This window comes from Theobroma umbraticum, unplaced genomic scaffold (assembly GCF_002168275.2).
Source record: "Theobroma umbraticum cultivar Fairchild unplaced genomic scaffold, ASM216827v3 scaffold_56.0, whole genome shotgun sequence".
Lineage (NCBI taxonomy): Eukaryota > Viridiplantae > Streptophyta > Magnoliopsida > Malvales > Malvaceae > Theobroma > Theobroma umbraticum.
The window spans coordinates 3,975,855-3,990,140 of NW_018397256.1; the positions used below are offsets into that span (position 1 = coordinate 3,975,855).

Sequence of the window (14,286 nt, forward strand, 5' to 3'; positions counted from 1 at the left end):
TTTCAATCTAATGAATTTTATATGCTGCTTGCTCTGAAGGCAAATAAATTATAAGGTTATCATCAGCTAAAGTTGGGATTCAATTCCCTATGTATTTGAATAATATTTAAGGTTATATGTGGATTCATGCATCCACCATGTGAGCCATTTAGATGTTTTATGGTTTTAATTAATGCATCGACTAGATGGTCACATATGTGCTTATTATCAGCTTGCAATTTGGCATTTACAATCATTCGTTTGCAAGCACATTTTCCTAGTTAAATAAGCAAGATTATTTGTCTTGACAATACTGGTGGATTTACACCTCAAATCTTTAATATTGCATATTAATTGGAATAACTATTGAACATCCTATTGCTTATGTTTATACACAAAACGGTCTAACAGAATCATTTATTAAACACTTCCAACTAATTCTAAGGCCATTACTTATGAAATTCAAACTCCCAATGACTGCTTGGAGGCATACCATTTTGGATGCAACAACATTTATATGCATCAAGCCAAACGAGTTATTATAAATTCTCCCTATATAATTGACTTATGGTCAGGAACCAAATATTTCCCATCTAAGAATTTTTTAATGTGCGGTATATATTTAAATTGTTTTACCACAACGTATAAAGATAGGTCCTCAAAGGAGATTATGAATATATGTTGGATATGAATCTCTATTTGTAATTATATATTTAGAATTGTCAATAGGGAGTTTATTCATGACAAAGTTTCAAAAGAGATCTCAATTAAGAAAAATTTCAAAAGAAATTTAGGTACTTGAAATCAATGAAAATAAAGAGATCTCAATCAATTATGTCATGATGGGAAAAGATGGAACCGATAAAAAAAGGTCGACGATATTTTGCATATAATATAGAGTTCAATATTATGAAAGAAAAACGAGGATCTTGAACTTTTATTTATTGAAGAATGTAGATAAAGAAATGATTAGCCAATGTGGAAAGTTGCAATTAAAGTGGACTTGAATTTAATTACAAAATGTGAAGTTTTTAGACTTGTAGTCCGTACATCAAATGATGTAAAACTAATGAGATATAAATGGGTATTTGTGATATAAAATAAAAAAAATTAAAATTATGATATATAAATCACGACTTGTTGCACAAGATTTTATCTAAAGATTTGGTATTAAATATGAAGTGATATTCTCTATGGTGGATGCAATTACAATTCTATATTATCTAGTCTAGCAATGAATGAGAAAATTAATATGCGTCTAATGAGTATAGCTACAGTTTATTTATATGGCTCTCTTGATAACAATATCTATATGAAAATCTTTGAAGGATTTAAGTTACTTGAAGCACAAAATTTGAATTTTAGAGAAATTTATTCGATCAAATTAAATAAATATGTATATGGATTAAAGTAATCCAGACACATGTGGTATAATTGACTTAGTGCATATATGTTGAAAGAAGGCTATAAAAATAATCCTATATGCCCATATATTTTATAAAATGGTTTAGATATAACTTTATTATAATTGCTATCTATGTTGATGACTTGAACATTATTGAAACTTTTGAAGAGTTATCAAAAGCCGTGGATTACTAAAGAGAGAATTTGACATGAAAGACCTTAAAAAAAATTTAAGTTTCATTTAGGTCTTCAGATTGAATACTCGACAAATGAAATTTTTGTCCATCAATCAAATTATATAGTAAAAGTGATAAAACGATTTTATATGAAGAAAACATATCCATTGAGTTTACCAATGATTGTGAGGTCACTAGATGTAAAAAAAAACTTTTTCAATCTCGTAAAGATGATGAAGAACTTTTTGGTCCTGAAGTACCATATCTTGTTGTAATTGGAGTACTAATGTATCTTGCTAGCAATGCAAGACTTGACATATGAATTGTTGTGAATTTATTAGCAAGATATAGTTCTTTTCTAACTCGAACATATTGGAATTGAATTAAACATATAATTCGATATCTCCAAGGAACAATGGATATGAAATTACATTATTCAAATGCATCAAAATAAATTTTAATTAGTTATGCAGATGCAGAATATTCATTTAATCCATACAAAACTTGATCCTGGACAAGTTACTTGTTTACATATGGAGGTATAGCTATTTCATGGCATTCTATAAAGCAAACTATAGTTGCTATATCTTCTAACCATGCAGAAATTTTAGCAACTCATGAGCAACTCATGAGCAAGTCATGAATGTGTTTGGTTAACATCTGTAACTTAATGTATTTAAAAAATGTGTGGATTGTCAACCAAGAAAGAAATTTCAATAACGTTATATGAAGATAATACTGCTTACATAGCATAGTTAAAGGAAGAATATATTAAAGGCGATTGAACAAAACACATAGTTTGTCAAAATCCTTCTTCACTCATGATCTCTAAGGAAAATGGTGAAATAAGTGTTCAACAAATTCAGTCAAGTGACAATTTAGCAAATTTGCCCACTAAAACCCTTCTTGCTGCAACATTTGAAAAGTTAGAATACATCATTTTAAATATCTCTATAATGCAGTTATCAGAGAAAGTAAAATATGCACTATACTCTTTTTTCCTTCATCAAGTTTTTTTCCACTAGGGTTTTCTTGATAAGGTTTTTAATGAGACAGTATTTCAAAAGCGTATTCTTGAAAAGATTATGTATTCTTTCCTTCACTTGGATTTGTTTTCTATGAGGTTTTTTTTCTAGTAAGGTTTTAATGAGGCATATTCTTAATACAATAAATATTTAAGCAGAAGTGTTATGAATATTTTTGTAAATATCCATTTATTTTATCTATATCTAAATTTGATGTAAATCATATTATATTAGGATTTAATCCATCTAATCTCTAAGAGCTTGTTTGGTTTAGCTTTTTTCTAACTTAAAAACTATTATGAAGCTCTTATGAAAACTAATAGCTTTTATAATTAAGCTAAAGTTATTTGGTAAATTTTTTTTTTAAGTTTTTTTCTATAAGTTATAATTTTTGTTAAAATTATGTATTTTTTTTAGAGAATTATATTGTAATTATTTTTAACAGATAAGGATATTTTTGAAACCAAAATAAAAATTTTCTTGTATTTTTTTTAAAAAAAGAAAAAAAGCTTCTCATATGAGCTTTTCCTAAAGCTTTTTTTTAAAAAAATTTATTTAAAAAACATATTTTTTTAAGAGCTTCTCAAAATTTATATTTGGTTTGACTTTTACTTTTAAGAGATAGGTAAATTGAAAAAAAAACAAACCAAACAAGTACTAAATGTTATTTTCATACTGTAAAAGAGTTATTTGCCTATAAATAAGCCCCTTTAGTTCATTTGTATGTACATTTCAATAAGATTTCTTTCTCTCTCCTAAATACTTTATTTCCTTTTTTATATTTTTTTTATAATTTTTTTTTTAAATTTATTTCATAATAAATATTAAATTATATATTTTTAAAAGGTTAATATTCATTTGCTAACCTGAAAACAAGTTATTGGAAAAAATCGTATGCCGATATCCAAACCCATAAACCGAAAACCAACAAAAAAAAGTTGAAACCCATATCCTGAGATCCAAACCCGGAAGCCGAAAACCGATTTTTTGAGCAAAGTAAATTAGGCGGTGACGGTAAGTGCACACGTATTATGTACAACTGTCTCCCTCCCCCTTTCCTTCCCCTTAGCTTAATTTCCCGAATTGTTGCTCACCACTCATTCTCTCCCTTCTCTAGCACTGAACCCTCTCCAGTCCCTTCCCAACAACAACAGCAGCAACAACTACAACAAACCCAACTCTCCCTCCCCCTCCTTCTCCTTCTTTTTCGTCTGCTATCTCTCTTCTCTTTCTTTCCCCGCTCTTTGTTCATCAGCTTCCATGGGTTGAAGAAGAAAACTGGCTGCACGGATTGCTTTGTTAGATATTTATGGAGTGGGATAGTAATTCCGATCTGAGTGGGGACGAAGACGAGGGCTTCCTGCTCAACGATGGCGGCCCACTTCCTTTTCCTGTCCAAAACTTGCTCCAAACCGCTCCTTGTGGCTTTGTCGTCACCGATGCCCTCGAGCCTGACCATCCCATCATTTATGTCAACACCGTCTTCGAGATGGTTACGGGCTATCGCGCCGAGGAGGTTCTTGGCCGCAATTGGTCAGTTCTTATTGTTTTTTCTGCTTGGTTATGTTGGTTCTGAATTGTTCTTTGTTTTTGTCATTTCTTCCTTATATCACGTGGGACTTCGAGTGGCGCTTGGATTCAAATTTTGTTTTCGAGTAGTATATGAAATGAATGGCAGATAAAATATACTATGTTTTAGGTCTCTGTGTGATGGAATTTATTGATTAATCAAAACCCTTATTGGGATTTTTTTTTCTTTTAATCACAACCTTTTTTTCGTTTTTGTTATTTGCTTTGGGTGTGAGTGGGGGTATTTGCTAAAAATTGTCGAATATATTCAAGAAAGGCGGTATTAATTTTCCTTTTAACATATTGTTTGTTTTGCAAAGAGAAAGCCAAAATTACTTTGCAGTTTAATGAAGCTAGATCTGGGAAATGCCCTTTTTGAAGTTTCTATACAAAGGGTCTTTTAAGATATTGCCTTGTTAATGTTTCAGGCAGCATAAACATGCACATCATATCGAGTGTGTGGCGAAGCACCTTATTACCTATCCTGAACCAACTTAAAATTAATAGTGGTGGTATGGATTTCCTTCAATAGAATATTTAGAGTGCAGGATATGTTGCAAAGTATATATTAACTAGAAACTGCTCTAATGTGGGGAAATTTTTGGTGTAAACTTTCAGTTTGATGGGATGAGATGCCATGTGGCTTGAGTAGAGTAGGCTTGTATACACTAGAAAGAGAATCTTCAACTTAACTGATACATTTTGGGATTCTTAACTAGTTTGTCATTAGGGATTAAGCTTGAGCAGTGTGATATAGTTTTTTCATAGATGGGTGTGCATGGTTGCCATATCACTAGCTTTATACTAGTGATATATTCAGATTAGGGATTGAAAGTTTGTATCAAGTGGGCATGCTGGTAATATCATGTTGATTTATCTATGCATTGGTTTTTTTCACTTCATCTTGATTGCTTTAACTTTCGAAGCTCCAGATTCATCCTACATGCTGATAATAAGGGTTCCAGACCTGGGAAGCATCTTCTGAGTCTATATTATTTTCCCTGTTGTTACTTTCTAAAGAAGCTGTCCCTTGAGGTTAAGGTATCATAATGGAATTTTTTTAATTAATAATGTATATGTAAGTGGGAAACATTCCTGAATCATACCAAAAGTAAATAAAAAAAAAATTAAAATGTTATATCTTTGTTAAGATGTTTCTGGTATCAGTAAACCAAATCTCATATTGGATGGAGTCTATTGACTAAAGATAGAGTTTTTACCCAATATACCAGGATTTAGTAAGTGGAAAGAAATGAAGAAATGTGTCTTTACTATACTGTTTTCTTTGGTAAGGGAGATGATATCTCCCTCTGTTTCATTAGCTCTCTCTAAAATCACAAATGATAATAATAATAATAATAACAACAACAACCTTTAGTGTTCCTTTTTTTGAATGTTGCACTAGGCATAACTTGTTGGACCATGGTGGTGAGAAATATGGATAAGATGTTTGGAAATTTGTAGCAATACAATTAACGCTCTACTTTTCCATATCAATAGCTAAAGCCTTTATATGGTGAAGCTTGTCTGAAGGGAGACTTGAGCAAATTATATCAGTGAGACCATAACTACATTCTAACTGACTTTTAGAGTATACCATATAGAGTTGAGGCAGTAGAGTCTAGAAATATTTCTTTTCATCAGAAAGATATGTAGTATGATGAAAATATCTTGGTAGTATCAGATTAGACTCGAATTCATACTTGCTTCAGGAATCATATCGCTGTGGTGAAACACATGTTAACAAAGGGTGGATCTCCTACAAAAACCTTTTTGGTGAACTAGAGTTTGGCAACTTGTGATTTTATGTTTCAGACTGTAAAGAGAAATAGTCTGGGGTTGCTTATCATTCGAAGGCTTCAAATGGCTGCACTTTGTATTTATCAAATGATAGAATCTTTTGGCTAACAAACTTGTAGGTTGGGGTAGTGCTGGGGATGGGTTCTTTTATGGATAAATTGCTAGTGTGATGATATATGATTTCATTTAAGGAAACCTGGGAACAGGTAGGCCATATAATTTAATTAGGACCATTGGGCAAATTAAACTGTTGTACAAGCATGATAAAAAAGAAAGAAGGCTGAGAAGTAGAACAGGAGAAAGAAAACTCCTGTTAGTAGAAGAAAAGCATGCACAATCATGCCTCCATACTTTCAAAGAAGTGCTTGAATTTCCATTAGCTCAAATCTCCAAGTTTGGACTTATGTGTATGTTATGTGAACCTGGTTTTTTTAATTCTTTTTCCATTTAATTCTTCTCTTATTTGTGTGCTTCTACACGGCAAGACTATAAAATAAATATGAAAGCACATTAAAAACTATCATCAAATTAGTATGATACTAGACTCAACTCGTTTTGATAAAACCCATGAATAAACTGAAAAAAAAAATGTTACTTTGAAGGAATCAGGTACAATTAATTTTTTGCCACCTGTTTTTGTCAAAATATTTACAATTTGAAGAAACATCTTATAGATTTGTTATATAAATTGCATTTCAGTATCTTTATGTTTGTCTGGTTGAATTGGAGAATCGAACAGCTTCATTATGAAGAGACAGTCTAAACATTCAATGACTAAATTTGTGTTTCTAAGATCTCATCACTTGGATGAATTTTTTTAAAAATTTTTTCTTGTTTTCTTTCTCATTTCATGTTTGGTATTTGTACTTCTATACTTCTGGGGTGCTATTTTGTGCCCTTAAATAATACTTTTTAACGAGAAGACGGATAACAGAGTAACTAGAGCAGTTACCTATAATGTGTGTGATATAGTAAGCATGTTGCACCTGTTCTCATGGTTCTGAATAAGTTAAGCTATATATATAAAAATGAATGGAATATATTTTCTTCTACAAGATATGAACATTCTCCCTTCTTTAGTTACTCTATTTGTCTCATTATTCTTGTCTTTTTTTAATGCAAAAAACAAAAATAGGGTAAGGGAAATGGGATGAGTATGGCTCCAATTTAAAGGAAAAGAGTGTTCTGTATTTTTAATGAGTTGAAGGTCTGTGGATATCAATTAGAGGTAGGGGTGAGCAAATGGGTGGATTGGGTGGTTTGGTCCACCATACCTAAGGACCAAATCGACCAATTATTTTGAAGAAACTGACCAAATGTAAAAGAAGAGCAAATCGACCAAATATAGAATTGGTTTGGTTGGTTTGGTTTTGAACGAATGGACCAAAATTTTATCACTTTTTTTTATAAATTATAATATTAAAACTTTTAAATTTCATCCATAATTATATATATATATGAAATTAATGATATAACTTATAAGTTATAAAATCTAAGGTGATAGCTAATAAACTTATTAAGCATGATCATATAAATAAAGTTTATTATAGGTTATAGTAATGCTTATGTATAAATTAAATATATGTATGTATAAAAAATATATTACATTATTATATATATATAATTAATGATACAAATTATATGTTAAAATGTTTTATCTAGTCATATAAATAAAGTCTATTATAAGTTATAGTAATGCTTATGTATAAATTAAATATATGTATATATAATATATTTATACAATTATATTTATATTCATAACATTTTATATTGCCAAACATTACTAAGATCTAATAATTATACCATATTAATATGTAGGATATTTACTATCATATATTATAATATTAACATAAAACTTATATCATTTAAAATATATAACTGGTAATTTCATATTAATACAAATTTATAAATAAATATATATAACTAATATTAAATTATTATGATTATGATTTGTACACGTATGTAAAATACCCTAATATATTTTAAATATATTATTAATTCAGTTTACTCTCAATTCTTCTTAATATATAAAAAAAATTATATATATTACTATATATATAAATATATGAAAAATTAGTTTGGTTTTTTGGGTGGATTGGTCCAAAATTTTGAAAATTGAGAACCGAGCAAAAAATCAATGGACCAAATATTTTGGACCAATTGATCCAGTGGACCCATTAGACCGAACCATTTTACCTAAATCACATTTAATTTGGATAGGTAATTAGTTTGAATTGGTGTTGCGCACCCCTAATTAGAGGTATAAAAGTCAAACATCATGCAAGGTTTTTCCTCTTTTATTTTTTATTTTGTTTATTTTTTCAGAAAAAGTTTTACTTTTTTTGTTTTTAAGTTTATCCAACTCAAACCAATCAAACTCTGGAATAGGCTGGTTCGTAATTTATTAATTTATACTTTGTGGGTTTACATTGTGGTCCTGTGGCAATTTCTATGGCTCACTGTTCAGCACATGAAACAGTTCATTAGAGAGTCTGAAGTTGTGTTCTTGTGTTCATGTTATCCTATGCTTTTCCTTTGCCCTAGTGTTTTGCACACTGACACTTATGTTTCAGTGATTCTTCTTCCCCTTTTACTTGACTTTAGAGTTACAGCTAGAAATGTAGAACAATTGTAAATATATTGTGTAGTTAATGTAATTTTTTTTTAAGATATTAGCATCGGGTTTCTTTGTGAGGAAACAAGCCAATTACATTTTTTCTATTTATTTTAAGTTTGTAGCTTATGGCCTGAGATGTCCTATTAATGTGGTATTGTTTTCAAGTTACACACTTTGTTGGTGGTCCAGAATAATAATATCTGTGAACGTGCAGGCTTGAAAACAATGTGTTATCTTTACATAGATTACATGTTGTACAATCAAATGCTTCTGTAAAGTTCTAATGTTAATGGTGCAATTGTGCTGCCTCTTCTCTCATATGTTTAAAAAATATACAATCCTTGTGTTTCTTTGTCATAGCTATTTAATTTTGGTCATCTTTACACCAAAGTCTCAACATGTTTGTAGATAAATTATCATATTGTTAATATATTTTTTATGTAAGTAATATTGTCCATTTTCTGTCATAATGTGAATATATTTGTGATAAAGATATCAGATTGATGTTGAAAACTCAGAAAAAATCGGCATTAATGATGTTTTCCTAATACATGGAGTGTAAAAGTTTACACTTTGATATCTTTACTACTTGCTAGGTTAATAAGGTTTCTTTCAATATCCTTCTACATGGACCAAAGCCAAGGGCCAACTTCATCCATCACCATGTTAACATTACACGCTAGTGTCATCCTTATGCCCTGTCCTTTATATCTATATGTTGATTGATATACCCTTGGGTTCCTTCTTTTAAGGACATTAGTAAGAAGCGCTTAGTAAGATTGCACCAGCTTCTTTCACTAAAAAGAAGTGAATTTGGAAGTGATTCCGCTTAGGCTAAAACTTCTTCCTTACTTTTCTAGGTTTTCCTTTAGCCCTAGAAGTCAGTCCACTGGAAATGGATTTGTGAAAAAGAACGAAATCTGTTGAAATTAAGACTAGTTAAGGGATATTTAAATTCTCTTCTTTGGTCAAGGATCTACTTCATTATTTCACATTTACTCTTTTTTTTGGCGTGTTTCTCTGCAAGTGGGTGGGAGGATGCAAAGCATGGCTTGTGAATGGAATGTGCTGGATAGAATGAAGTCTTATTTTCTTCCTATATTCTGGCTGTATAATATTAGCTCTTTAATTGTTTGTTTACATTTTTCAAGTTGAAGCAAAAGTCTGTTTGGATTATCATATCAATCATCTCTGAAAATTTTCTAGTATTCTTTGGTACTTGTAAGCTACACCAATTTCTGAGTTATGTTGCGTAATTTGCATAATTGAACTGCTAATGGTTCTTTTGGATATTTTTGGATTATTGATCCCATCTCTATAATAGGTCTGTGCCTCTTTGGTTAACTGGAGGAAAGTTTTCTTTGCTTTTAAGTAATGTTTTGAGGCAATGTTTTTTAATTTATGTTGCATATTTTGCAAGAGAAATTGCTAATGGTTCTTCTGAACGGTTTTGGATCATTTATGCACAAATGAATGATTCATTGCTCAAGTGTTGTGACGCTCTTAAAAACTAATTTAATATTTGGGCCATGAATTTTAGAGATGCTGCACATCCTTTGGCAAGGAGTACCTCCTTTTTTTTCCTTGTTGAAGTTGTCAATGAGTATCTGAGCTTTTATTGAATCTTTATTTGGTGTCAGCATGTTTAGTTGCTGCTGTGTTAGGTCTATTTTATTGAATATTTTTGTTCTACCCTGAAATTGGATAGGCTTAATGAACAGTTGGACTTCTGGTTAATTTCTACTTGCCTTATTGATGCTGAGGCGTCTAAAGTTGCAATATTTGTTGTGTGTTTATGCTTTATGGTTACAACTGCACAATTGAGAAGGGAGGGGTCAAAGGTGATTACTGTATGTTGTGTTGTAACTTTGCTTTAGAAGGCCTTTCAAAAGTTTTAATGTATCCTTTTCTGTTCTTTGTTACGATTCATGGAGCATCATTTTACATTGAAAGCTCATACCCACTACTACCCACTCCTCATCTCATACATTGCCTCCTATTTACTGCTAATCATCTTGATCATTTGTGTTTATTGTTATGGTTACTTCACTTATACTCCTTGCCATCTATAAAGTTTCTTGTAGGAGATAAAGAATATTGACTGTTCATCATGTAACGAGGTGCTAATTGTTGAGTTCTTATGCTTTGTTCTGATATTTGTGTGGTTTTGTTTCAGCCGTTTCTTACAATGTAGAGGACCATTTGCAAAAAGACGACATCCGTTGGTGGACTCCACAGTAGTTTCAGAAATTCGGAGATGCCTTGAGGAGGGCATTGAATTCCAAGGCGAGTTGTTGAACTTTAGAAAGGATGGATCTCCATTGATGAACAGACTGCGTCTTACTCCAATATATGGAGATGATGAGACAATCACTCATGTTATCGGGATCCAGTTCTTCACAGAAGCAAACATTGATCTGGGTCCAGTGCCAGGATCTTCAATAAAGGAGTCTATAAAGTCATCTGACCGTTCTCATTCTGGATTTTCTGCTTTTCGGCCTGTCGTAGTTGGGGAGCGAAATGTCTGCCGTGGGGTTTGTGGGATATTGCAATTAAGTGATGAGGTACTGTCTCTCAAGATACTTTCACTGCTGACACCAAGAGATATCGCATCAGTTGGTTCTGTCTGTAGGCGACTTTATGAGTTGACAAGAAATGAGGATCTTTGGAGAATGGTCTGTCAAAATGCATGGGGAAGCGAGACTACCCGTGTTTTAGAAACAGTCCCTGGTGCAAAGAGACTTGGGTGGGGTCGGCTGGCTAGGGAATTGACCACTCTTGAAGCAGCTGCATGGAGGAAGCTAACTGTTGGAGGTGCTGTTGAACCTTCAAGGTGCAACTTTAGTGCCTGTGCTGTTGGGAATCGGGTTGTACTTTTTGGTGGTGAAGGGGTAAACATGCAACCGATGAATGACACCTTTGTACTGGATCTAAATTCCAGCAACCCAGAGTGGCAACATGTCCAAGTGAGCTCTCCTCCTCCTGGTCGTTGGGGTCATACACTTTCTTGTGTGAATGGGTCTCATCTGGTGGTATTTGGAGGCTGTGGAACGCAGGGCCTGCTCAATGATGTTTTTGTACTTGATTTGGATGCAAAGCCTCCAACCTGGCGAGAGATCTCTGGATTGGCTCCTCCACTTCCTAGATCATGGCACAGCTCATGCACTCTTGATGGGACCAAGCTGATAGTTTCCGGTGGTTGTGCCGATTCAGGAGTACTTCTTAGTGACACTTTCCTGCTTGATCTTTCAATGGAGAAACCTGTCTGGAGAGAGATTCCAGTAGCATGGACCCCACCTTCTCGTTTGGGTCACACATTGTCAGTATATGGTGGTCGGAAAATATTGATGTTTGGAGGTCTTGCTAAGAGTGGTCCACTCCGGTTTCGTTCTAGTGATGTATTCACAATGGATTTAAGTGAGGAGGAACCATGTTGGAGATGTGTAACTGGGAGTGGAATGCCTGGTGCTGGAAATCCAGGTGGCATAGCTCCACCTCCAAGACTTGATCATGTTGCTGTGAGCCTCCCTGGTGGAAGAATTCTCATCTTTGGTGGGTCTGTTGCTGGTCTTCACTCTGCTTCCCAACTTTATCTCCTGGACCCAACTGATGAAAAACCAACATGGAGGATATTGAATGTGCCTGGCCGACCCCCAAGGTTTGCTTGGGGGCATAGTACTTGTGTAGTTGGTGGGACAAGGGCAATAGTACTTGGCGGGCAGACAGGTGAGGAGTGGATGCTAACTGAGCTCCATGAGCTATCGCTGGCAAGTTCAGCTATCTGATTAGAGTCGTGGCTAAAAGAGGATGTGTGAAAGGAAAGCTATCTGTTGTTAAGGAGTTATGACTCACAACGAGTTCTCAACTCCAAGATGAGAGAGAATTCTGAGAAGTTGATTGGTGAACATCTTTGGGCCACTAGACAAGAAAAGGGAAACCAAAAACAAAAGGAACTCTTGACAAACATTCCTCTGGTCATGTTTTGACATTTGTAATAGGTGATTGTCCCGGGATGCATATTCTTGTAGGAGGGTTGTTCTGGCTCGGGATAAAACTTTGAAATGAGTTACTTGAAACATGTTTTGTTTTGTTTTTTTGTTTTTTTTTGGTAAGGTTTGTATGAAGTGCCTGACAATACTCACAATGGATTATTCTTGGCTGTTAGGATAGTAGTATTTGATAGACAAGTAGGTAATTTAAATATGTAGGTTGAAGTAGTTGTGCCCCATCCGTTTAATTGATATTTTGTAAGTAATAAAAAAAAATGGGAGAAAGGGATGTTGCGTATTGCATTAGTCTTTTATGTTATGTTAGTTCCAGGGTTGCTGGTGTGGTGCCAGGGATGCTGCTCACCAAGCTTCTTTTGGACCTTGTTGCATCACTTCACAGCGTCTTTAACCTGATTCCCACTGTCACAGCTTCCTATGACTTGAAAAGTTTTGAATTAGTTCAATGAATGGATGAGACTCCTTCGCTGCTTGTTTGACGTAAAAGTAATGTACATGTATCCGTCACATGAGCTTCTTTAATTTTATGCTTTTATCATCGTCACAGATTGTAATTATTTATATGTTGATGTCTATTTCCCTTCAAATTGGTTTTTATTTTCAGTTATAAATTTGTGAAGTGAGAGTGTTTTAAGTTTTTTTAAAAAAAATTATCATGTTAGCATAAATAGATTTGCTCTTTTAATTAATTTAATAAAAGTAACCCTAGCCCTCCTAATAACTTTATAAATATACTATCACCCGAACAAATATTTGAGCTTTAAATATTTTTTTGTATTGGTTTTCAATTAATGGCAAGACTGGTCTTATATAATAACAACATTTATCATTTATCATTTATTAATTTGTATATGACTTAAACTTTCTTTGTTTCTCTTGCTTTTCAACTCTCTTTCTATGTGTTGCTTGGAACAAGCACAGCATACCTTTAGAATGGGTTTTTCATTTTTAACTTCTTGCCTTGTTTTATTTTATTTTTATTTGTTCTTTGACTTCTTTCATTTGCACTCTTCTTCTATTGAATATGCCGTAGAGGTTATATTGATTTTTGTCTTTCTACTTTTGAACTTTTTTATTTGCTTTTCAAGACCTCTAATGTTTGGTTCATTAAAGACTATTATCCATTCTCTTTTATCTTTTGCTTTGCTTTCCATTGTCCAGCCTTAATTCCTGTTTCTTCAATTTCTCCTCTTTTGCCTTCCCTTATCTAATTCTAATTTTCAATCTTTTCTTTGTTTCTTATTTATTATTTAGTGTAGTTTTTCACTCTTATTTTATACTTTCATGGTTGCTAATCATTTTGTGCTTTTATTTATTTTAACTATTGTTGCTTTCTTATCATCACTTTTCTCGTATTGTTTCTTTATCATCAGGCTTTAATTCCTCTTTGCAGACAATAACTCCATATTTTGTTTCTTTACCTTTTAATTATTCTGCTTGCATTACTTTTTTTTTTTGGTTTATCACCAAGTTTTAGTTCCACCCTCCAGCCTTATTTCCCATGTCTTTAGTTTCCCCTCTTTTTCCTTCTCTTGTTTGATTCTAATTTTCTATATTTCTTTTGTTTTTTTATTTATTATTCATCATTGCATTTGAAATACTTGTAAAAATCATTTTAAACGTATGTTCTCATTTCTCCCTTTGGTTTTTTATTTTCATTTGCTTTGTTATGCTTTTCTTCTACTCTTTTTTCTCATCATTGTGTTTTA

The 14,286-nt window shown here is 32.6% G+C and overlaps 1 protein-coding gene across 1 annotated transcript; it reads left to right on the plus strand.

Moving 5' to 3' along the window:
• Positions 1–3,627: 3,627 nt before the first annotated feature.
• On the plus strand, positions 3,628–12,860 carry LOC110410530 (adagio protein 1). Its single transcript, XM_021420265.2, has 2 exons — positions 3,628–4,117; positions 10,747–12,860. Exons 1-2 carry the CDS (start codon positions 3,894–3,896, stop codon positions 12,353–12,355), a joined length of 1,833 nt encoding a protein of 610 aa, XP_021275940.1. The 5' UTR covers positions 3,628–3,893; the 3' UTR covers positions 12,356–12,860.
• The last annotated feature ends 1,426 nt before the right edge of the window (positions 12,861–14,286 follow it).